At 37.3% G+C, this 27,120-nt stretch overlaps 1 protein-coding gene across 9 annotated transcripts in view; it reads right to left on the bottom strand.

Annotated features, from left to right (window-relative positions):
* Window positions 1–5,933: 5,933 nt before the first annotated feature.
* LOC143035849 (shootin-1-like) overlaps window positions 5,934–27,120 on the bottom strand; it is an 841,540-nt gene continuing 820,353 nt past the window's right edge. For all 9 annotated transcript variants that reach the window (XM_076202920.1, XM_076202921.1, XM_076202919.1 and 6 more), the window contains one exon: window positions 5,934–7,659. In XM_076202920.1, the coding sequence (XP_076059035.1) occupies window positions 7,070–7,659 (590 nt within the window). In that variant the 3' untranslated portion in view covers window positions 5,934–7,069. The remainder of the gene's footprint in view (window positions 7,660–27,120) is intronic.

Genomic DNA, 27,120 nt, shown 5'->3' with positions numbered 1-27,120 from the left:
TCTTTATCTAAGTTATTCCAGATATCTAGCACTCTGTGTGGGAAGCTATTCTTTTTCCAATCTCTTCTATAGTTATCCTTTTTGAGTTTCTTTTCATGACCTCTTGTTTTTCCATTGTCATTTTTTAGTAAATCATTCCTATCAAGGATTTCCATTCCTTTCATGATTCTATAGATAGTCAGTACATCACCTCTTTCTCTTCTTTGCTCCAGTGTTGGTAGTTTCAATTTGGATAATCTTTGTTGTTATGTTAATTTGGAAAGAGCTGGTGCCAACTTTGTTATTGCTCTCTGTATTCTTTCTAGTTTCCTTATATTCTTTTTAGTACTGGGTGTCCATAGTGTCACTGCGTATTCCAGTTTTGGTCTAATCAATGTAACCAATATTTTTTTTAATAATTTCTTTATCCAAGTAATGAAATACCACTCTCATTGACCTTAATAGGTTGAAGGTTTCTCTGACTATTTTGTTTATATGTTTATTCGGTGTCATGTCTTTGCTGATTATTACTCTAAGGTCCCTTTCCAAGAGCACTTTTTTTATTTCTTCTACACCAATTTTATATACTTTTTTTTTAATTCTGTTCTTACTTTCTTAAATATCTTTAGCATCATCTGTGAAGAAATTAATATAACATTCAACTCCTTCATCTATGTCATATATGTATATGGCAAACATGATTGGAGCCAGCACTGACCCTTGTGGACCACCACTTATTATTTCTTTCCATTTCAAGTATTTGTCTCTAATTACTACCCTCATTTTTCTCCCAGTCAGGAAGTCCTTCATCTATTCTAATAATTTACCTGCAATGCCGCCTATCGATTCTATTTTTCTTATTAATTTCTTGTGTGGTACTTTGTCAAATGCCTCTTGTAGGTCTAGATAGGCGCAGCCTGCCCATCCATCCCTCTCTTCTATTATATTTATTAGTATCAAGTAGAAGCAGATCAGGTTTGTTGTACATGATCTTCCTTGTCTAAATCCAATTTGGTTTGGGTTTAGTATAGATTTTTCTTCCAGGTGTTTCACCCATCTACTTTTGATCACTTTTTCACATATTTTTGCTACTGTGCTTGTTAGGGAGACCAGTCTGTAGGTAGTTGGATATTCCTTGTTTCCTCCTTTATATATTGGTACAAAGTTTTCATTTTTCCAGTCTTGTGGTACCTTTCCTTCTTTGAGCGAGCATTTGATTACAGTGTGTATTTCATCTGTTAATTCTTCTATGCATTCTTTCAGTATCCAATTTGCAATTCCTTCTGGACCATGCAATTTTCTGACATCAAGATTTTTTATTTGGTCACTGATTTCCTTGTTTGTTACAGTTATTTCCTTCATTGAGGGGGATTTCCGTCTCTGTTAGGCGAGTTCTTAATTGTGAATACCGATTTGAAGTGGTTGCTCATAACTTCTGCCATTTCTTGTTCTTCTATATATTCATGACTTCCTTGGTGCAACTTTTCTATTTCTTGTTTGTTTTTTAGTTTACCATTCACATATCTGTAAAATAGTTTAGGTTGTTCCTTGCATTTTTCTATTATTTCTTTTTCATAATTTCTCTTTTCTTCTCTGCATATTTTTACATAATCATTTCTTAGTTTGATGTATGTTTGCCATTTGCTAATTTTTTTTTAATCTTTTTTCCATTATTTCCAGGCTTTGTCTCTTTTATCCTTAGCTTCACTACATTTTTTGTTGTACCAGTACTTTATGTATGCTCTTTCTTGCTTTTGTTGTGGTACATATTTGATCACACCCTAATTATAAATTTCTTTTAGTATATTCCATCCTTGTTTCTTCATTTGGGAATTTTTCCCATTTGCATTACAAAAGAATTTTTCAAGTTTCTCAATTTTTTTTTTTTTTTGTACATTGGTTTTCCTATTCTATATTTCTCATTTCCTCTTAGGTCTATTTGCTCTTTTAGTTCGAATTCTATTAGTACATGGTCACTCTTTCCTATTGTTGGTTTGTAATCTATTCTGTCTACAATTTCAGGTTCTGACATAAGTATTAAATCCAGTCTCGAAGGTTCTTCATTGTTTCTGTATCTGGTAGATTACAAAGATTACAAAGGCAGAGCATGCCGACAGGAGACCTTTTGGTCCATATCTAGGTCAGATGCAAAAAAAAAAAAAAAAAAATAATAATAATAAATAAAAACTATAATAATGTAAATAACAAATAAAATAAATGAATGCATAGGTATAGTTAAATGATAAACAAACAGGTAAATAGTAAATAATAATAAATTGACATATAACTAATAATTAATGAAAATTAAACAGACAAATGATAACAAAACAAAAACAAATAATATAAAATAAATCATAATCATTACAGCATCTTGCTTAGGTGTTTATCTAAATGATTCTTAAAGCTTCGAACTGAACTACATTGCACTACCTGTGCAGGGAGTTTATTCCATTCATTAACTACATGGTTGGCAAAGTTTCTACCCACTTCCAAATTGAATCTATTTCTGGACAGTTTGAGACCATTGTTTCTTGTCTGATTCTCATTCAATGTGAAAATTTGGTCACTTTTGATGTTGTCAATTCCCTTTAGAATTTTAACCCCTTCCATACGGGGCCACACATGTAGGCGTCATGGGGAGCGAGTGTATTCGTGAGGCTGCCATATCGGCGTCTTGATTATATTTATTGTAGTCGCCCCTCCATAATGACATTCTTTCTAATTCTTTTGTAATCGCATTTTCTATGGTTATCAAAATTCACGGGTGAAGAGAGAACGATCGATATAAGCGGTGACTATATTTTATGATGCGAGTATTATTACGACACGTCGTACGGCTGGCATTGGCTGCTGCCACCGAGATCTAAGTCCATGACGCCTACGTGTGCGGCACCGTATGGAAGGGGTTAAAGACCTGTATCAAGTCACCTCTGAGTCTACGCTTTTTTAGGGAAAACAGATTCATATGTTTTAGTCAATTTTCGTATGTTTTATTTTTGATATTTGGAATCAGTTTTGTGGCTCGCCGTTGTACTTTTTCCAGTCTGTCGATGTCTTTAATGAGATTCGGTGACCATACGGAAACAGCATATTCCAAATGTGGACGAACTAACGATTTATATAGCTTGTTAATGTAGCTTGTTAATGAGTATTTTCCTATATCCACTTTTGTGTATGCAATAGTCATATCGAGTAGCATGCTGCCCCATATATCCTTTCCACCCCTTACTGTCATTTCTTCCCAACATATTTCTTTTGAGTTAAAATCACCCATAATTACTGTATTTCCTCTATCTTTCAGTATATCCGTTAGGTCATGTTTAGTATCTTCTAACAATTTTGAATGATTGTGTTCTGTTCAGGACTGTGTTTTAGGGGGCACATACACTACTATAAATTTTCTACTATTCATGTGGTTGTTTTCTACTTTTATCATAACTGACTACATTTTTTTTACTTTGTCACATTTAAGTCTTTCTTGGTCAGAAATAGTGCTCCCCCTCCTTGTTTTTCCTTTCTATTCTTCATCCAGCAGTTGTATAGACCTTGTCCTACAGTGTCAAGTGGTAGATTACCTTTAAGTTTAGTTTCTACTATTCCCATTATATCCATTTTTTCTGATGCCAGGTAATCATTTAATTAATTCAATCCTAAGATCATTCCATCTATGTTAAAAAGAAAAGAAAAAAAAAGACATTCTTTTCAGTCTCAGTTCTTTTTTAATTTTTTTCATTCACTTCATTTCTAAGCTCCTTTTCTTTTTCTTTTCTTTTTCATCACTCATTTCTTTCTTTATCCATACATTTTTGTGATTTTCACAGTTTTAGTTTGGCTGTTCTGGATAGTACTTCTGCTATCATTTGTGACTTAATTTTTACTTTTAGTGGCCTATATTGTTTTTCTTTTGAGTATCTACCTATTCTATATGTTTCTTCGATTTCTTTATCCAAAGTTTGATCCTCCTCTTGAATCTCCTTCAGAATATCTTTAGCGGTCTCTTTTTCCTCTCTTTCTCTCTGATACATAGGAACATCATGTGTTTCTTTAATACCATAGATTACAATGCATCTTTTTTGTTCACTGTATCCCTAACCAAATTTCCTTCCTCTTTAATCACTTGGATTACCATTTCCTTCACATCCTCCTTAACTTGTTGTTCCACTATTTCCTTAAAAGATAACCTTTGACTTTCCTGTTCCACCTTCCACTGTTTCTTTATTTCTTGGAAGTCATTTTCTTTATCCTCCACTTTCTCAGCCACTGCCTGTATTTGATCCTTCATCTCTTTCTTTAATGCCTCATTCCTATTCATATCTTGTTGGCTGTGTGATTGTGTACGATGAAGCCTTTCATAATGTGCTGTATACTATGGGGTGAAGTGTTGCATCCTGGAGAATTATCTGCAATGCAGTCATCCAGCCACTTCTGGTAGCTTAGAAGGACAAGGTGGTGGCTGCATCAGAGTCTGGCGCAGGCGTAGCTCCTCTTGGGGATCGGTGCCACCTGCGTAGAGCTGATGGCCAGGGCTTGTTGCTGCTGTTTGGCCCCCAACTCTTGACGCTGCAGCTCACAAACATTGCAAACTACAGCTATTCACACAACACTATACCCGACATCTGGAAGCATGGTAAAATAATCACCATTCCAAAACCGAACAAAGACCCAACAATCCCAACATTGCACCGCCCAATCACACTTCTCTGCACCCCCTCGAAAGTCATTGAACGCCTAATACTTAAACTTGTCACACCACATATTCCCCTTGCTGACTCACAACACAGTTTTAGGCCACTACACTCCACAAACACTCTTCTGATAAACCTCACACAAAGAATTTTAGATGGCATCAATTCAGATAGGCCCCACCACAGAACACTTCTTATAACATTAGACATTAGTAAAGCTTTTGATGCTATCCCCCGCCACAACCTAACAAATAAAATATATAACACAGACATGCACAATAACACCAAAAGATGGCTGGCCAATTATCTGGCAGGTAGGAATGCTTACGTGTCATATAATGGCCAATCATCGCACATCAGAAACATTAAGAATGGAGTACCACAGGGCTCTGTTCTATCCCCCACACTATTTAATCTATACATGCATGACTTACCCACACCAGACACCTCAGAAATACAAATCTCTTCCTACGCAGACGACATAACAATCACATGCACACATCGTAACACAGACAAAGCTGCAGAAATAATCCAGCCATACCTTGATACACTCAACACATGGTTCATCACAAACAGACTCAAAATAGCTCCAACCAAATCTACAGCAACACTTCTCACCAACTGGACAAAAGAACACAAATACATACCTCATCTCTACATCAACAACACTCTAATACCACACACAAACACACCGAAAATTCTTGGTGTAACATACGATACATCCATGTCTTTCAAACAACACATCACAAACATAAAAAACAAATGCACACCTAGACTTAACGCACTTAAGTCAATCACTGGAACAACATTTGGACAAAACAAAGAAACTAATATAACAATATACAAACAATGCATACGCTCAGTGATGAATTATGCGAGTCCTGCATGGGCTCCTAATATCAGTGAGACACACCACAACACCCTTCAAATCATACAAAACAAAGCCCTAAAAATCACAGGCTGCACAAATACAACACCTACAGACCATTTACACCATGAAACAAAAGTCCTCAAAGTCAAGGATCACCTTGACATGAGAGGCACACAAACACTTGCCACAGCCACCACAAACACATCACACCCGCTACACTACATAGCAGAACACCCACACACACCAAGAAACATTAAAACAACACCCAAAGACCTTTATCACACACAGATACTTCTCTTCCTCCACAACCACCAAATACCAGCCTCCGGAAACATATTCATAATCATATCACTCTCCGCTCCATTAACACACTGAAAGACAACACACTGCTGCGTGCCAGACTCCCTGATATCCACCCTTCTGAATCCTCTCTCCCACGAAAGGACAGAGTCCACCTGGCCAGACTGCGGTGCGGCCACCACCCAGCACCTCTAAGCTACCAGAAGAGGCTGGATGACCGCATTGTGAACAGCTGTCCAGGATGTAACACTTCACCCCATACCATACAACACATAATGGAAGACTGCATTATACACAATCATGCACGCACACAACACAACATACACTCTATAAAGGGTTTGTGGGAAAACCCAGTTTCGGCTGTGGCTTTCCTTGGGGAGACGGGACTGCTCGGACAGACAGTCTAGGGAACGACAACAACAACAACAACCCCAAGAGTTGGGGGTCAACTGGCTACAAAATATCCCCTGCCACTGGCTCTACACAGGTGGCACCGATCCCTGGGAGCAGCTTCGGTTACCTGGGCAAGCACCAATGGTTTGTGTTGGAAAGTGTGGTGTATGTGAGGTGGGCCTCTTATTTGGTTTTCATGTCTTTAGCTAGGTAGAGGTGTGGGAAGGCAGGTGCTGGGGTTGTTATCTCGTTATAGGAGAGAGAGAGAGAGAGAGAAAAAAGAGGATAAAACAGGGAAAGTTATATTGATAAATTAGTGGAAAGTGAAAAAGAATAGAATGAGTTTCTTGGCCTGGTCTGGAGACCAGGTACCAAGTCCTTTGGGCTGCACTTTCTTGCAGAGGTAGAGTTTTTGTGTCTTCTTGTGTTTGGTTGACATCAAGATAATTGTTTGGGGGGGGGAGTCCTGTTTTCCATCCTCTCCTGGTTGGCCATGCAGCCTTTTGCAGTGCAATATGGTGGCCCAGTAGCCGAATGCATACACATATAATAATATGCATACATAAGCATATAAATGTATACTGCATATGCATACACTGAACCTACATTTCTCACATTTCCACAAATCTGAACATAGAGCAATATCTTATAGCAGGCACTCAGTAATTTCATATATTCCTTATGAGAAGCAAAGTGAAACAACAATAATATATAGCATTTCCTATAAATATAATCAATCATGAAGTTCTCTTTTAACAACATAATTTTGAAGTATCTTTATAGGTTCATATGGAACAATTTTTCATTGTGACATAAAAACTAGCTAAAAGACCCAAGTTCCCTAATTATAGTTGTGTTGTAGAATTATAGAGGTTGATGTAATGGTTCGAAGAGGACTTCTCTGAACACTATTATTCAACTCCTTTGATGGTTCTGATGAATTCTGACAGTTTTTCTCTTCTTGAGTTATTTCATTTCCTTCACTGTGTTCAAGATTTGCAGGTGAATATTTTCTGTGTGGGTGGATCCCATCTTTGCTGCCATTTTGTGCAGAACTTAAGGAAGGGCTTTCCTGTGGGAAACTCTCTTCCTGGCATCCATTACTACCCCCTGCCATGGCACCTTTTTCATCATGTACTGGTTCACCTGATTTGGCACTGTCAGAGACCTGACCATTCTCTGGTTGTATTTCATACCCAGATTTATCACCATCATCTGTTGTTCCTTTTCCTAAATTCCCAACTGCCTTCAGAAAATGTTTGCCTTTGCCTCTCTTCATTGTTGCCAGGATGTTCTTCATCTCTTGCACAGCATCAGGGGGCTGTGGCTGAAGTTGCTTGGAAGGTGGAGGTCTCTTAGCTGACTTTAGCTGAATACCTCCTTTCTTAATTTGATCAATCAAACTGCTCATGGCTGAGGCCTTATTGTTACCTGTGAAGGAAAAAAGTGTATAAAAATGTGTCATATGCAGTTAAACTGACCTGAAATTTCAAACATTTATCAGTGACAATAGCTAATGGTATAATTTTTCAGTACACTCTCTCCTAAAATGCAACTGGCAAAATAATGTCTATAATCTGGATATGTGATTTTTGTATATCTCACTTACATAGTAATGCATATATATATACAAAAAAATTCCTTGTAATTGTGGGGGGACTATTTGAAAGAAAAAGAAAAGAAAGAAAGAAAAAAAAAATCAACTATCCCTCATATATACTTCAGGGATGAAGGGTCATCTCTATCCCCTGCCAAAGTGCTCAGGTCTAAAGGAGTGCAATGAGGCACAGCTTTTCCACAGCAAGGCCCAATAGCCAAACTGATTTATCCCAATTACTTTATGATATGACTGGTTGCAAAATGCATGCAATGGCTTTTTCTCCCTTACAAGGGAGGTAGCCAAAGTCAAATAAATACACTCCCACCCATATCATTCCCATTCACCACCCCTCCCTCCCACTTTTCTTGGCTCCTCCTGGATGACGGGTCATCCCTGCATCTCACCCACTGCCCAGAGTTAGAAGCAATGTAGCAAGAGACAGCACTCCACATCAAGGCTGCTTCATTTAATTGGCAACCCCCCCTTAGCAAAATAGGACAAGAGAAACATGTGAGAGGGAAAAAAAAAAAAAAAAAAAAGAAGAGAACTAAAACATAAGATAAAGGAGGCAAAAAGGAGAGATGTATTTACCTAATTGTAGTATAAAGGAAAGGACCAACACTCGTTGGGTCCCACCTCCTATTCTCTAGTTTTCTAACATACGTAGACTCAAATTTATGTATGGTTCCAACTTAATCTGTATCTTTGATTTCAAATTATCATATTTAGATTTGAACTCATGTATTATATGAGCTTTGGCTAAGCTATTCCACATATCTATACATATGGAAAATTGTATTTCTTCACATCCTTTCAATGTGTGGACTTTCTAAATTTACATTCATGACCTCTTAAAACCCTCCCATCTTTAATCAGGAGATCTCTTCTATCAATGCAATATATCCCCTTTAGTGACCTGAATACTATAATCATATCACCTCTTTCTCTTTGATCATCCAAAGTTGGTAGACCCAGTACTTTTAGACTTTCCTCATACAGTTTATCTGCCAGGCTGGGGACCAGTTTGGTTGCTGCCCTTTGTATTCTGTCAATCTTGCTTATATCCTTCACTCTGTGTAGGGATCATACTACCGAGTTTTTTCATCCTCTCTTCATCCATATAATGGAATGCCACTTTTAACCTTCTATGTAGTTATATTTTGCGGGAGAAGAGCTATGCTCGTAGGGACCCACAGTTGTATCTTTCCGCATCCAGTTCTTTTTTTAAAGTCATGTATAGTTTTAGCATTCACTATTTTCTCTTTCAATTTATTCCATGTATCTATCACTTTATGTGGAAAGCTATTCTTTTTCAGATCTCTTCTGTAACTGTCCTTCTTAAGTTTCTTCTTGTGTCCCCTTGTATTTCTTCTGTCCCATTTAAGTAGATCATCCCTGTCAAAGATTTCCATCCCTTTCATAATTCTATATATGGATATCAAATTGTCTCTCTCTTCTTTGCTCCAACAGGCATTTTGGAAAAATGTTCTCAGTTTTACAAAATCAGTTTTTTTTTTTACAACAGTCTTCCTTCTCTATGTCTCTCGTTCCTTCTTACCACATATTGTTCCTTAAGTTCGATCTCTATTAGTATGTGGTCACTCTTCCCAATTGGTGTTTTATAATTCATTTCTTCCACTATTTCTGGCTCAGGGGTGAATATCAAATCTAGTCTCGATGGTTCTTCGTTTTGCCTAAATCTAGTATTTTCTTTAAACCATTGCATCAATGTGTAATCTATGGTCATATCTAGTAGGACATTTCCCCAGAGTTCGTCTCCACCTCCCATTGTCAATACTTCCCAATTTATTTCCTTTGCGTTAAAGTCACCCATAATTACTATATTTTCTCCATATTTCAGTGTCTCGGTTAATTCATTTTTTGTGTCTTCTAGTAATTTTTAGTGTTTACTGTCAGTCCAGGTCTTAGTTTTTGGTGGCACATAAACAACTATAAACTTTCTACTTTTCATACTGCTGTTTTTTACTTTAACTGTGATTAATTCCACATTATCTTTTTCTTCTGTTGCCTTTATTACATTAAGGTCCTTTCTAGTCAATATCATGACTCCTCCCCCTTGTTTGTCTGTCCTATTTTTCGACCAAATGTTGTATAATCCTTGTCCCACCATACTTGATTGTATAGGACCTTTCAGCTTTGTCTCTGCAATTCCCATTATGTCAGGTTTCTCTATTGATAGTCATTCAATTCATTTAATCCTGATATCATACCATCCATATTTGTATATGCCACTTTTAATTTTTTCTTCGCTTCTCTTTTTTTGGTTTAAGTTTTCATTTTTCTGATGTACCATTTTCTCAGTCTCAGATCTAGCACTCTAAAAAAAAACTCGTTTTTTTCCGTCTCCATTCTTTTCTCGTTTTTTTTTCCTTGGCCTCACTTCTCAGTTCTCTATCTTTCTCTAATTCCTCGGTATTCATTTCCATTTTTATCCATACATTCTGCAGTAGTTCATATGTCTGTGTCATGTTCCATGATGCATGACTGACAAATATTCACGAACAATGGTGCCATATGCCATATTCTAGCACAAGCCAATTTCACTCAGCATCCTTGATGAAAATACCTATTGATGTTAAATTCAACCAATTAGTAGGTTATCTTGAATTAGTTAATAAGATGGAGAATTATAAACATAAGTAACTTATGATGAATGACAAGTTACAGGAGTTTTTGCTGCGCAGATAGTGGAGGAATACAGAACTTGGACACCCCCATCCAAGGTCGGAGGTCGCTATAAATAATGATGTGAAGTAGTGTCCTTGGAAAATTTTAAATGTATTCCTTCTTGCATTAGATAGCTAGAGATTGGTAAATTGTAAGCCTTCTTCACACAAAAATAAAGGAGTAAATAAATTGTGTGAAGCCAGGCAAATAGAGATAAGTTAGGTTTATATTCTTAATGAAGTGGCACTTGCTACTGGCACTGTGCTGTGCAATTGTGGTATAAATTTAAGAGATGCGGGCATTGACCTCTCTCTCTGACTTCCAACCACATCCCATTCTCACGTTCGGGTCTTGGTGTAAGTTAAGAACCATATTTTTCATATTATATTAATTAAACTAGTTAGCTTGCACCTCATCATTTTATTTACATTCTGTTGAAGTAAGGAAATCCTATAGCAAAAGCAATCACACTAAAAGTTATGACATAATGACCTTTTGTCTGGGATCAATTTTCTTCTTCACTGGATGAAATAATTGGTGTGTGCAAAATACTCAAGAGGAAATAGGAAAAAAGTAGAGAGGTTAGGTTGCCGAGTAAATTCAAAATTTGATTGATCATAGAAACAGAAGTGTGTCTGCCATATTTGTTGTTTACAATACAATAGGCATTCAAATGAAGGAAGGTGTCTCAGTCAAGCAGTTTCTGCAGCATTGATAATAATATTGAGGGATTTCCACATGTAGGAGAATGTATTAGATGGAAGACAATAGGAATGAAGGCAGAAGAATAGATGATGAATATAGAGATGAGACAAGACATAACAAAGTCAATCACAGACAGGGAACAGAATTACATAGCTTCAAAGAATCCCCACAGGTAAAGAACAGGTATTATGACATGGAGGATAACAAAAGTGAAGTTAGGATAGGTGAGAGATATTACATGGAGGAAAATAGAATTGAAGTTGGGATGAAACATAACAGAGTCACTCTAAGACAGGAAGCAGAGTTTCGTAGCTTTGAGGAGACCCCACAGGTAAAGGATAGGCATTATGGTATAGAGGATAACAGAAGTGGATATGGAATAGGTGAAGGATTACCAAGATTAAGAGGAAGGTATTACAAGGAAGAAGTTGGAATTGATAATGAAAGGCTTCCATGGGAAAGAGGAAGATATTGTGACATAGTAGACAATGAGTGGAATTAAAATAGATAGGGAACCTAGAGTTGAATCATATAGTGAGATCTATCCTAGACAAGGGACAGAGTCTCGAAGGAAAACAAATAGGGTTGGAGCAGGACAGCCTGTGCAATGGTTGACTGGGATGAGTAGTGAGGGAAGTGTAGTGGATAGTATCATAAAAATGAATCATCTTATCCCCAAATTTACTGAAAGGGATCCAGAATTGTTCTTTTCTACATTCGAAGGCATGGCAAAACGATTAAGATGAACAAAGGACCTCTGGTCAACAATAAGATCTAGCCTAACCCCAAAAGCCTTGTGTACACGGTATTTGATAGAGATGGTATATATGATTATTATCAGATTAAGAGTAAAATATTAAACATGTGAGGTCTCCCCAGAGTATTTTGGAAAGAAATTCAGAGAAGTTAGGAAGGATATTGGTCATGGATATATGGAAATAGCCAGGATTTGAGTAATGACCTAGACAAATGGATGTATGCAGAAGGTGCAGTGACTGTTGTAAAGGTCCTGAAGGTGGTAGCAACTGAACAATTCCTTAATTTGTTGAACAATGAGGCTAGGATATATGTAACCATGCAGAAATGTGAGACATTATTACAAGTAGTGAGCTTTGTTGAAAACTTTGCATTAAGGGCAAGCAAGAATTGAAAAAAAAGGTATGACACAAGCTCAGGTGGGTGAGACCAGAAGTGCATATGTGATTCTGAGTCAGAGATACGTGAGGCAACAAGTAAGGGATAATTGGGGGAAATCAGTCCAATGTTTTAGCTGTAGGAGAGTAGGGCACAGAACTCAGGATAGTTATACTAGGCAAAGTGAACAAAGGTACAGACAGGAAATGGGAAACAAGCAAACTAGACAGGAAATAATGCTTGTAGAATGAAACAAGAGGGATGTATTTACCTAATTGTATTTTACGGGAAGGGGAGCTATGCTCATGGTGTCCCATCTTCATATCTCATTTTATCTAGACTGTTTTTAAATTTGTGTATCGTTTTTGCACACACCATATTCTCATCTAACTTGTTCCAAACATCTATTACCCTGTGGGAAAAGCTGTTCTTTTTTAGGTCTCTTCTATAACTGTCTTTCTTGATTTTCTTTCCGTGTCCTCTTGTATCTCTACTATCCCATTTTATTATATCCTCTCTATCAGTAGTTTCCATGCCTTTCATTATTTTATAAATAGTTATCAAGTCTCCTCTCTCTCTTCTTTGATCTAGTGTCTGTAGCTCAAGTTTTGGTAGTTTTGATAGTTCTGAGAGTGTTGGTGCCAATTTCGTAATTGCTCCTTATATTCTTTCAAGTTTTGTTATACATTTTTTTGTACTTGGTGACCACATCATCACTACATACTCCAATCTTGGTCTTATCAAAGTGACTAGTATTTTCTTCGCCATTTCCTTGTCCAGGTATGTAAATGCCACTTTGTTCTTATGGAATTATAAGTTTCTCCAAAAAATGTATTTATATGTTTCTCAGGGGACATATTACTCATGATAATGACTCCCAGGTCCTTCTCCTTTTCTACTTTTTTAATTTCTTCCTCTCCCAATTTATATGATCCCACTATTCTTTTTTTGCTTTTTCCAAATTCCATTATACTACACTTCTTAATATTGAATTCCATCTCCCACTTCCCACTCCATTCCCATACTTTATTGAGATCACTCTGTAGCGACTCATTATCTTATATAGTGTTCACTTTTTTCAACAATTTTGCATTGTCCACGAAGAAGCTCATATAACTTTCAATTCCTTTATCCATATCATTAATATATATATATAGCAAACATTATTGGGGCCAGAACTGTTCCTTGTGGAACTCCACTAATCACTTCATCCCAATTAGAGTGTTTGTCTCTTATCACCACTCTCATTTTTCTCTCCTCCAAGAAGTCTTCCATTCACTTCAGCAGTTTGCCCTGTATTCCTCCCGCAGTTTCTAATTTCTTTAGCAATTTCTTATGTGGCACCTTATCAAAAGCTTTTTTCAGGTCTAGAAATGCACAATCAGCCCATCCATCTCTTTCTTGTATTACATCTATTAGCCTTGAACAGAAACACATTGAGTTTGTGATGCATTATTGTCCTTGTCTAAATCCAAATTGCCTTGGAATTAGTACATTGTTTTTTTTCCAAATGCCTTACCCATCTAATTTTGATCATTCTTTCACAAATTTTAGCTATTGTACTTGTAAGAGAGACTGGTCTATAGTTAGTAGGGTCTTCCTTGTTTCCCCCTTTATATATTGGTACTATATTTGCTCTTTTCCAATCTTCTGGAACTTTTCCTTCTTTCAGTGAACTGCTTATTAGACTATGTATTTTGTCTGTTAGTTTATTCCTACGTTCTCTCAAAATCCAGTTTGCCATTTCATCTGGTCCATGCGATTTTCTGACAGCGAGATTACTCAAGTGATTCATTATTTCATTCCTTGTTACTTCTATCTCTTTCATAGGGGGTGACTTTCTCCTCCCACTCGATATCCTTAGGTTGTATGTTCCCCCTCGTAAACACTGATTTAAAATGCTTGTTCATAATTTCTGCTATTTCTGTTTCCTCTATGAATTCAACTCCTCCTTGTCATAGCTTCTCTAATTCTTGTTTGTTTTTCAGTTTGTTGTTTACAAATCTGTAAAATAGTTTTGGTTGATCTTTCCATTTTTCTATGACATCTTTTTCGTATTTTCTCTTTTCTTCTCTGCACACTTGCACATATTCATTTCTATAACTAGTATATATTTTCCTTTTTCAGGTCTTTTGTCTTTTTTTCATTTTATCCAAGCTTTATCCCTTTTGTCTTTTAACTCCCTACATCTTGTTGTACCAACACTTTACATATCCTTTTTCTTGTTTTTGTCTTAGAACATACTTTTCCACTCCTTTATAAATTTTTGTCAAAATATTTCATTTCCCTTCTACTCTTGTTTCCTCTTTGTGTATCCTTTCCCAGTCTGCTTTTTGAAAGAATTCTCTTATTTTATAAAAAAGAAAAAAATTCCATACATCAACCTTCCCTTTCTATATTGTTTTTTTTTCATGTATTTTCCTCATTTACTAAGTATTTCAGCGGCTTTGACCCATCATTTTTCATTCATATTTCCGAAATAACTATTCACATCAGCATAATATATTAGCACAACTTAATTCACACCCTGCCCTAATTTTTTACTTTATAGTGCATTCACAAGTGTAATTCTTTACGGCGTTTACTCTTGACATCAAATGTCTCGCAGCCGACACCTGTGAAGTAAATCGAACAAGTGAAGTTGTGACATCATCACAAACTACCTCGTGCATCCCATCCTCCTCCCCTTCCCTCCTTCCTCCCCATTTCCTCCCTCCTCCTCCTCCTCTCTCTCTCTCTCTCTCTCTCTGTCTCTCTCTCTAAGAAAAAAAAGAAAAGAAATGTAATAATAATTGAATACCAAGCACCCGGAAAGGGAATTCAATAACAAGTTTATACATATGATGGATAGGGAAATTATGATAATAACTGGACATGCATTTTATTTCATTCCATACCACTATGGATAAAACAGTTCATCCTCGTCATCGCTGTCCACGGTGATGATGACGGGTTCCACACTTTCATGTATATTGAACGATCTGGACCTTCTCACAGCACCCGCCCAGACCTCCTCGGTTGCGATAAACGAGGTAGTTTGTGATGACAACACAACTTCACTTGTTCAATTTACTTCACGGGTGTCGACTACGACTCACTTAATATCAAGAGTATAACCGTAATTAAACACCCTTGTGAATGCACTATAACGTCAAAAATTAGGGCAGGGTGTGAATTAGTGTGTGCTAATATATCATGCTGATGCGAATGGTTATTTCGGAAATATGAGCGAAAAACGATGGGTCAAAGCCACTGAAATACTTAGTAGTTCCTGTTCAACCAATATGTGGTCACTTTTACTTACTGGTATCTTATACTCAACCTTGTCCACTATTTCGGGTTCTGATATGATTATTAGGTCCAGTCTCGATGGTTCTTCCTCATTTCTATATCTAGTATTCTCTTGTATCCATTGCGTCATTGTATGCTCTATAATCATATCAAGTGAATCGGAGTAGGTGTTACACCTGCAGAGTCTATGGTCATGGGATGGAAAACTGCCCCAAGGGAAATAGAAACAAAGGGGACACACAAGACTGGAGACAAGGAAAGGATGACAGCAAGACAAAGGAGAGGGAAGTAGCAGGCAAGAAGGAAGATAGCAATTGCTGTGTAGGTGAAAATAGGTTAAACAAGACAGAAAACAATGGAGTCAGCCAAGAGGCTACCTCATGTGAAAGATGCCATGATAGGAATAGAGGGGAGTTAAAAAAAGTATGCGGTCAAGGCTCTGTGAGACACGGGCGTCCTACACCATTGTGAGGCCGGATGTGATCAGAAAATAGGCACATAGGCCAGTTCACCATGGGATTAGCCAGAGGAATGACTACATTAGCACCCATAGTGAAGGTAATACCTGAAATAGATGGTCAAACAGTGAGCATTGAAGTAGGAGTAGTGTAACTTCCAGTGAAAGGAATAGATGTCCTCCTTGGAAATGAAATAGGTGAGATAGTCCAGGTTAGATTCAAGATGGTAGATGATCCCATAACCAGACAAATGATGAAGCTGACATGGCAGACACAGTGGTGATCATCACCAGGGCTCAGGCCAAGAAAGCATGAGAGGAAGATGAACAAGGTGATAACATCCTGAACCCCCTGTTTGAAGCAGTCAGTTGCAGACGAGATCTCAAAGGATTCACAAGATGAATGTGGAGAGGAAAAGGAGCAGGTAGCAGCAGAAGACGTAGGAGACCAGGGAGGTGATGCCCAAGCAGATGAAATAATCATTGAGAATGTCATAGATATGGAGGACTTGTCAAATTACAGTGGGAGGACCCAGAGCTGGAGGAGGTGCACCAGGCAACTGAGGAGAAGGAGCAGGAAGTAGACAAGACCAAGTTAGTCATGGAAGATGGTGTATTTATGAGAAAACATAAGGCACCTGAAAGTGTAGGAGGTGATGTTGTTATGCAAATTGTAGTTCCATGGTAGATCAGGGAGAAGATTGTGAGGCAAGCTCATGCAACTTCATGCACCCATCTTGGAATCACCAAGACTAGATGAATTTTGATGCAATTCTTCTGGCCTTAGTTGTCAGAAGATGTCAAGAAATATATCAAAAAGTGTGTCATGTGTCAAGTGACTGGGAAGCCAAATGACACACCCAAGAGGTACCCATATGCCAAATTCCTGTCACTGAAGATCCTTTCCGTAGAGTAGTGATTGATTGTGTAGGACCTCTCCCAAAAACTAAGTCTGGGAAATCATTTCTTTTCACTCTACTGTGCAATTCCATACAGTATGCTGAAGTGATGCCCCTCTCAAACATAAAGACCAGGACAATCACCAGGGCTTTAATGTCTTATTTTAGTAAGATAGGTTTGCCTCGGGAGGTACAAAGTAACAGAGGCACTAACTTTTTAAGTGGGATATTCAAAGGGGCCCTAGAAGGCATCAACAAAAGGATGTGGTCATGTTAGCATATCATCCGCAAAGTCAAGGGAGTCTTGAGAAGGTCCACGGAACTTTAAAGTGCATGATCAGAGCATTTGTGTTAGAATTTGAGAAAGATTGGGATGAAGGTATAGACTTGCTGTTATATGTCACTAGAATAATTGTACATGAGGGTTTAGGATTTTCTCCTTTTTACTTGATGTTCAGTGGAACTGTGAGAATCCCTTGCACCCTTATATGAATTGGTGTTAGTGTAGAGTTCAGAAAAAAACTCCCCTTACATAAAGCTTGTAGGTACTAACTTCAAGAAGTTGAGGAAGATTTGGTAGATGGCAAAAAGGGATCTCAAAAGGTCTTAAGACTTACAAGGATTATTATGATAGGAAAGCAATTAGAAGGGAGCTAAATATTGGGGATTATGTAATTGTGTTGTCTCCTCAGAAAACCTCATTGCATGCGAAATATTAAGGACCGTTCAAGGTGCGGAGAGAAAGGGTGGAAATAACTACCTGATCCAAAATCCAATGAGGACCACCAGGAGCACAATAAGCACAAATAAATCTTCTGAAGTAATTCAAGGGGATTGTAGAGGAGGAAGCAGTTGGTATGGTTGAGAAAGGACAAGTTGATGGGAGCTTTGATTCAGATATTGGTATCTTAATTTCTTTTATGATTTGTACTAGTCAGACACAGTGAGGCATTATAGGGATCTCTATCATCACTAGAGGGGGAGATGTATTTACCTAGTTGTATTTACTTAGTTGTATTTTACAGGACGAGAGGTATGCTCGTAGTGACCCGTTTCGTGCCTCTCCACATCCAGTTTATTCGTAAATCATGTATAGTTTTGACATTCACTGTTTTCTCCATTTAGTTTGTTCCAGACATCAATCACTCTATGTGGGAAGTTATTTTTTCAGGTCTCTTCTGTAGCTGTCTTTCTTTAGTTTCTTTTTGTGTCCTCTTGCTTCTCTTTTGTCCCACTTTAATAAGTCATCTCTATCTAGAATTTCCAACCCTTTCATAATTCTGTAAATGGGCAACAATGTTGAAATATAAATATTTTTTATTATGCATCTTGTGTTTTTTTTTTATTGAATATACAATAGAATATATAGTAGGGAGTTTTCATTTGATTTATTGTATGATCTGTACTTATTTGCATGTCGTGTAATAAAGTTCAGTTGCTAGGCCTGAGTTTTTTTTTCCGCGCTAAGGGAGACGCCACGCCATTACAAGTCAGTCATGGTGGAGCCACAGGGAAGAGAGGTTGATATATTTTTGTCTGATCATAAACTTATTTGTGTAAAGTATATTGTGCCTTTGAAGAACAATAAACAGTTAAGTGCTTTTACATAAAATCCATAACTTTTAACATAGGTTATGGGCCCAGGACACGTTATTTTGTGCGCTTAGAAATTACACTGCGTCACAGCGAAGTGGTAGAATCAAGCATGGCGCTGTAGGCACGTAACAAGAGTGAACGTTGCATTTTCTTTGTTTTTGTGACACAGACTGACAAAATGGAGCGCAGTACAATCAACCTCACACCGTTGAATGATAAGAACTATCCTACGTGGAAGTTGCAGATGAAGATGCACTTGATTAAAGAGGATTTGTTCGGGATCATTGATGGCTCGGAAACAGTGCCTACAGAGGAAGGGGCACTGGAAAAATACAATAAGAAGAAAGCCAGGGCGTTGGCTTATATTGTATTGTCCATAAACCAAAACCTTCTTTATTTGGTTGGGGATCCAACTGATCCAGGTACTGTGTGGAAACTACTGCAGGAGACTTTTCAAAAGAAAACCTGGTCAAATAAACTACGACTCGAGAAACGGTTGTACAACATGAAGTTATGCCAGGAAGACAGTATGCAGGAACATTTGAAGAAGTTCGTTGAACTATTTGGTGAACTTGCAGTGGTTGGCGATGCTGTTAATGAGGAAGACAAGGTAATTATTTTGTTATCGTCATTGCCTGACAGTTATTCAGTGCTTGTAACAGCACTAGAGGCTTCAGAAAGTGTACCAAAGTGGGAAACTGTGACGGAACGTCTTCTGCATAGGAAAAGTGTAGTCTTATGAAGTCAACAAACAACAGTGCACTTGTTGCTAATAAAACAAAGTCATCTAAAAAGATACAGTGTTTTGAGTGCAAAATGATGGGGCACGTCAAGAAAAATTGTTGGATTTATTTAAAGAAGTGTAAAAATGAAAAAGTGAACTGTGCCGTGGGAAATAAAAAGGATGAAAAAGAAATAACATTGGTTGCTAGTGCTCTGTCTGTGAACTCTGTATTAAAGGCAGGTAATTGGGTAGTTGATTCAGGAGCTACCCAACACATGTGCCATAAGAAAGAACTTTTTTCAAGTTATGAGACACTAGAAATGCCCTTGTTTGTTGAAGTAGGGGATGGTGTAGCTTTGAAAGCTTATGGGGTAGGTGATGTTTGCATTAAATAGAAACTACCTAATGATGAAATAAGTAATTGTACTGCTAAAGATGTTCTCTTCATTCCTGATTTAACTTATAATTTGATGTCAGTACCTAAGATGGTTAAGCATAATAAGACTAAATTTCCATGAAGGTAAATGTGAAATTTTCAACCAAGAAAATGAGTTGTTGGCTGTTGCAAATTTAGTAGGGAATTTGTATTTTCTAGAATGTGTTAGTGATATTGCAGCTGCAACAACACTTGACTCTGTCTCCAATTCTGTACTTGTTGCACAGTCAAAAGAGATGTTATGGCATCGCAGGTTAGGCCACATTGGCATTGATAATCTTTGTAAATTGGTTAGGAAAGATAAGTGGTATCAACAGTTCTCTTAGAAGTGACTATTTTTTGTGAAAGCTGCTTTGATGGTAAGAATCAGACAACCACATCGATCATCACTGAAGGACGGAAATAGAAAACTGCTTGAATTAATACATACTGATGTATGTGGGAAGCTTAACCCTAGTTCTTTGGTTAATGGTAATTACTTTCTGACCTTCATAGATGATGCTTCTAGGTATACATGGGTGTGCATTTTGACAAGAGTGATGTTTTCAACGAGTTTGTAGAGTGGAAGGTATTGGTTGGGAAATAATATGATGCTAAAATCAAAATTGTTAGATCAGATAACGGGGGAGAGTATACCTCCAATGAGTTCCAAAATTATCTTAAGAAGGAGGGTATACGTCATGAAACTATTGTACCTAAAACTCCTGAACAAAATGGTGTCACAGAGAGGAAAAATTGTACCCTGGTTGAAACTGTAAGAACAATGCTATCAGATTCAAAATTACCTATGTCATTTTGGGCCGAAGCTCTAAGTACAGTAGTCTATATTAGAAATAGGTGTCCAACAGCTCCTCTAACAGAAATGACACCTTGCATCTTATGTTGTTTTTGATTGAATATACTGTACAATAAAAATATATGGTAGGAAATTTTCATTTGATTTATTGTATGATCTGTACTTATTTACATGTGTAACAAAGTTCAGTTGCTAGGCCTGAGAGTTTTTTCCCGTGCTAAGGGAGACGCCTCGCCATTACAATTCAGTCATGGTGGAGCCACAGTGTAGAGAGGCTGATAAACTTTTGTCTGAACATAAACTTATGTATTTACCTAGTTGTAATATACGGGAGGGGAGCTATGCTAGTGGTGACCCGTCTTTGTATCTCTCCGCATCAAGTTTTATCTTAAAATCTTGTATAGTGTTAGCACATACTGTTTTGTTGTCTAATTTGTTCCATATATTTATCGCTCTGTGTGGGAAACTGTTCCTTTTCAATTTTTTTCTATAACTATCCTTTTTCAATTTTTTTCTGTGTCCTCTTGTTTTACCGTTGTCCCACAATAGGTCGTTCCTGTCTAAAACTTCCATTCCTTTCATTATCCTGTAGATAGCAAATCTCCTCTTTCTCTTCTTTGTTCCAGAATTGGTAGGTTCAATTTGGATAGTCTTTGCTCATATGTTAGTTCGGCGAGTGTCGGTGCTAGTTTTGTTGTCGCTCTTTGTAATCTTTCTAGTTTCTTAATATTCTTTTTGGTACTGGGTGTCCAAAGTGATGCTGCGTACTCGAGTTTTGGTCTTATTAGTGTAGTAAGTATTTTCCTTATCATTTCTTCGTCCATATAGGTAAATGCCACTTTGATTGCTCTCAATAAGTTGTAGGTTTCTCCGAACATCTTGTTTATATGCTTATCTGGTTTCATGTCCTTTCCAATCATCACTCCAAGATCTTTTTCATAGTTTGTTTTATTTATTTTTTCTTCCCCAACTCTGTGCCCTTTGAAGAACAATAAACAGTTGTGCTTTTCTAAGCTTTTACATAAAACCCATAACTTTAACAAACAAATCACCTCTTTCTCTTCTCTCTTCCAGTGTTGACAGATATAATTTCTCCAATCTTAGTTCGTATGTCAAATTTGACAGTGTAGGTGCCATTTTTGTTGCTGCTCTTTGGATTCTTTCTAATTTTCTTATGTTCTTCTTTGTGCTAGGTGGCCACAGTGTTGCAGCATATTCTAGTTTAGGTCTTATCATTGTAACAACTTTTTTTTTTTAACATCTCATCCATGTAGTTGAAGGCCACTTTCATTGCTCTTAATAAGTTATAAGTCTCTCCAAATAATTTATTGACATATTTATCAGGTGTCAATTCACTTAAGATGATTACTCCCAGGTCCCTTTCTGAATCGACTAGACCAATGCAAAATGGCTGTCTGTGTTGTGGACGCTATCATGTCATAGCCATGATAGCGTGAATGAATGAAGTGGCATGGACTCAAAAACTGTCAAAGTTTTCGCAATTTCCTTGTGAAGATACATGCATCTTGGTTATAACTTGGTTATAATTTTGCTAGGCCTATGCACTGTCGCCGTCGGCAGGCTAGCTACGAAACGTGTCAAAATAGTACGTCACTCTCCGAGGTATTTTTTTGCACTGAAGCCACACATAAGGCGCACCTCACGATAAGGCACACCACCCGATTTTGGCCGATTTTAAGAATTTTGCCCGCGCCTTATGGTCCGAAAAATACGGTGTTTTTTTCTTTCTTTTTGGTACTGGGTGTCCATATTGTTGTTGCTTACTCAAGTTTTGGTCTTATTAGTGTAGTTTTTTTTTTTTTTTATCATTTCCTCATCCAAATAGACAAATGCCACTTTTATTGACCTCAATAAATTGTAGGTTTCTCTGACTATTTTATTAATATGTTTGTTCTGTGTCATATCTTTGCTGATCATCACTCCAAGGTCTTTTTCCAAGTTTACTTTTTTTTTTACCTCTTCTTCGATATTCTGCTTTTACTTTTTCCAGATTCCATTATACTATATTTCTTGATATTGAATTTCACTTCCCACTTTTGAGTCCATTTCCAGATCTTATCCAAGTCTTGTTGTAATGAGTTGCAATCCTCCTCTGTTCTTACTTTCTTTGGTATTTTTGCGTTGTCTGCAAAGAAATTCATATAACACTCTACTCCTTCATCCATGTCATTTATGTATATGGCAGGACACCACTTATCATTTCTTCCCAATTTGAGAATTTATCTCTAATTACTACTCTCATTTTCCTCCCAGTCAGGAAGTCTTTCATCCATTCCAATAATTTTCCTCTGATGCCTCCTACTGACTCTATTTTCCTTATTAGTTTCTTGTGTGGTACCTTATCAAATGCCTTTTGTAGGTCCAGAAAGGCACAGTCTGCCCAGCCATCCCTCTCTTGTATTATATCTATTAATTTCAAGTAGAACCAGATCAAGTTTGCTGTACATGATCTTCCTTGTCTGAATCCAAATTGATCTAGATTCAGTATAGTTTTTTTTTCTTCCAAATTAAACATTTGATGACATTTTCACAAATTTTTACTACCGTGCTTGTCAAGGAGACCGGTCTATAATTTGATGGATCTTCTTTGTTTTCTCTCTTATAAATCGGTACAATGTTTGTATTTTTCCAGTCCTGTGGCACCTTTCCTTCTTGAAGTGAGAATTTAATGATATTGTATATTTTATCTGTTAATTCTTCCATGCATTCTTTCAGTATCCAATCTGCAATTCCATCTGGACCATGTGATTTTCTGACATCAAGGGTTTTGATTTGGTTGCTGATTTCCTTCTGTGTTACAATTATTTCTTTCATTGAGGGGGATATCGCTCTCTCACAGTTAGGTGAGTTTTCTAATGTGAATATTGATTTGAAGTGGTTGTTCATAATTTCAGCCATTTCTAGTTCTTCTGTATATTCGTATTTACCCTGGTGCAGTTTTTCTATTTCTTGTTTATTCTTCAGTTTGCCATTTCTATACCTGTAAAGTAGTTTGGGCTCTTCCTTGCATTTTTCTATTATTATTATTTTTTGTATTATTATTATTATTATTATTACTATTATTTTGTATCTTCTCTTTTCATCTCTGCGTATTTTTACATAATCATTTCTTAGTTTGATGTACATTAGCCATTTGCTTGTTTTCTTGTCTTTTTCCATTTCTTCCAAGCTTTGTCTCTTTTATCCTTAGCCTCACAACATTTTTGTTGTATCAGCTTTTTATGTATGTTCTTTCCTTTTTTTGTTAGATGAGGTATGTATTTATTCACTCCCTCATTATCAATTTCTTTTAGTATATTCCATTTTTCTTCCATCCCTGTTCATTTAGGAATTTCTCCCAGTTCGCTGTGCAAAAGAATTTTTCGAGTTTCTCAAATTTTGTTTTGTACATTAGTCCTATTCTTTGTTTTTCATTTCTGCTTTGATCCATTTGCTCTTTCAACTCAAATTCTATTAGTACATGGTCATTTTTTCCTATCAGAGTTTTGTAATAAATTTTGTCAACAATTTCAGGCCCTGTCGTAAGTATTAAATCCAGCCTTGATGGTTCTTCACTACCTATGTATCTGGTATTTTCCATTATCCACTGAGTCATTGTGTATTCGATGGTCGTGTTGAGCAGGATGTTGTCCCAGAGTTCCTCTCCACCCTTCACTGTCATTTCCTCCCAACATATTTCTTTTGAATTAAAGTTACCCATAATTACTATATTTCCTCTGTCCTTCAGGATATTAGTTAATTCGTATTTTATATCTTCTAATATTTTGGAATGACCACTTTTTGTCCAGGACTGTGTTTGGGGGGCAAATACACCACTACAAATTTTCTGCTCTTCATATATTTGTTTTCAACTTGTATCATAATTGATTCTACATGATTTTTTCCTTCAGTTAATTTTGTTACATTTAAATCTTTATTAGTCAAAATTAATACTCTGCCACCCTGTTTATCCTTTCTATTCTTCGTCCAACAATTGTATAAACCTTGCCCCACAGTGTCGGGTGGTAGAGTACACTTTAATTTAGTTTCCACTATTCCCTTAATGTCTGGTTTTTCTAAGGCCAGATAATCAGTTAATTCATTCATTCCTGGAGTTATTCCATCTATATTGGTATAAGCTATTTTTTATTTCCTTTCTCATCTTTTTCTGTCTGCTTTGTTTCCTTTTTCCTTATATACCATTTTCTCAGCTTCAGATCCACCACTCAAAAAAGAAAAAAAGAAAAAAATGAGTCAGTTTTTTCGTGTGTTTTTTTTTTCATTCGCTTCATTTCTAAGTTCTTTTTCTTTTTCTTCTTCACTCATTTCTTTTTATCCATATATTTTTGTACTGTTCACTATTTGCTAATTTTGTTGTTCTGGATTGTACTTCCTCTGCAGTTGTTTGTGATCGAAGCTTTACTTTCAGTGACTTGTATTGTTTTTCTTTAGAGTATCTACCCATCCTATAAGTGTCCTCAATTTTCCTATCTGAACCCTGTCATTCCACTTGTAATTCTTTCAGAATTTCCTTAGCGATCTCCTTCTCCTCCTTTTCCCTCTGATATCATGGAACATCATGCTTCTCTTTAATGCCATAGATTACAATGCATCTTTTTTATCCACTGTGTCCCTAACTAAGTTGCCTTTCTCTTTAATCACTTGGATCACCATTTCCTTGGCATTCTCCTTGACCTGTTGCTCCACTATTTCTTTAAAAGACACTTTTTGACATTCCTGTTCAACTTTCCACTCCCCAAGGCAGTTGTAGCTCCTCTTGGGGATCGGTGCCACCTGCGTAGAGCCGGGGGCCAGGGCTGGTTGCCGCCGTTTGGCCCCCAACTCTTGGGGTTGGGGGGTGGTCCCACGACGTAGACATCAGGAAATTGTACAAAACACTCAACAGCATTACACTATCCAACAGTGACACAACACGCTCTCACGCAGCAATAATCACAACAACAGAATTGTTCCCTCAAACAGACAACAAGCAAACACACTCATAAATCATTTTGCACAGACAAGCCATCTCACTTCTCACCCTGACGACCGACGCATTATTCGATGTAAGAAAGACTTTCCCACAGACTCAGACTATACACCCTTCATAGACAGTCAGACAAAACACATAATACATAATCTCAAGCACTCATCTGCCTGTGGCCTTGATAACATAAGTAACATCCACCTAAAACACATTGGACCACAAGGTATACACGCACTCACAAACATTGCAAACTACAGCTATTCACACAACACTATACCCGACATCTGGAAGCATGGTAAAATAATCGCCATTCCAAAACCGAACAAAGACCCAACAATCCCAACATTGCACCGCCCAATCACACTTCTCTGCACCCCCTCTAAAGTCATTGAACGCCTAATACTTAAACTTGTCACACCACATATTCCCCTTGCTGACTCACAACATGGTTTTAGGCCACTACACTCCACAAACACTCTTCTGATAAACCTCACACAAAGAATTTTAGATGGCATCAATTCAGATAGGCCCCACGACAGAACACTTCTCATAACATTAGACATTAGTAAAGCTTTTGATGCTATCCCCCGCCACAACCTAACAAATAAAATATATAACACAGACATGCACAATAACACCAAAAGATGGCTGGCCAATTATCTGGCAGGTAGGAATGCTTACGTGTCATATAATGGCCAATCATCACACATCAGAAACATTAAGAATGGAGTACCACAGGGCTCTGTTCTATCCCCCACGCTCTTTAATCTATACATGCATGACTTACCCACACCAAACACCTCAGAAATACAAATCTCTTCCTACACAGACGACATAACAATCACATGCACATATCGTAACACAGACAAAGCTGCAGAAATAATCCAGCCATACCTTGACACACTCAACACATGATTCATCACAAACAGACTCAAAATAGCTCCAACCAAATCTACAGCAACACTTCTCACCAACTGGACAAAAGAACACAAATACATACCTCATCTCTACATCAACAACACTCTAATACCACACACAAACACACCGAAAATTTTTGGTGTAACATACGATACATCCATGTCTTTCAAACAACACATCACAAACATAAAAAACAAATGCACACCTAGACTTAACGCACTTAAGTCAATCACTGGAACAACATTTGGACAAAACAAAGAAACTAATACAACAATATACAAACAATGCATACGCTCAGTGATGAATTATGCAAGTCCTGCATGAGCTCCTAATCTCAGTGAGACACACCACAACACCCTTCAAATCATACAAAACAAAGCCCTAAAAACAATTACAGGCTGCACAAATACATCACCTACAGACCATTTACACCATGAAACAAAAGTCCTCAAAGTCAAGGACCACCTCAACATGAGAGGCACACAAACACTTGCTGCAGCCACCACAAACACATCACACCCGCTACACTACATAGCAGAACACCCACACACACCAAGAAACATATATTCCCCTTGCTGACTCACAACACGGTTTTAGGCCACTACACTCCACAAACACTCTTCTGACAAACCTCACACAAAGAATTTTAGATGGCATCAAT

The sequence above is a fragment of the Oratosquilla oratoria genome, chromosome 19, assembly GCF_046742065.1.
Source record: "Oratosquilla oratoria isolate Oo_2021 chromosome 19, ASM4674206v1, whole genome shotgun sequence".
NCBI lineage: Eukaryota > Metazoa > Arthropoda > Malacostraca > Stomatopoda > Squillidae > Oratosquilla > Oratosquilla oratoria.
Note: the sequence above shows the minus strand (reverse complement) of the source record. Positions and strands in the feature narration are given on the sequence as shown.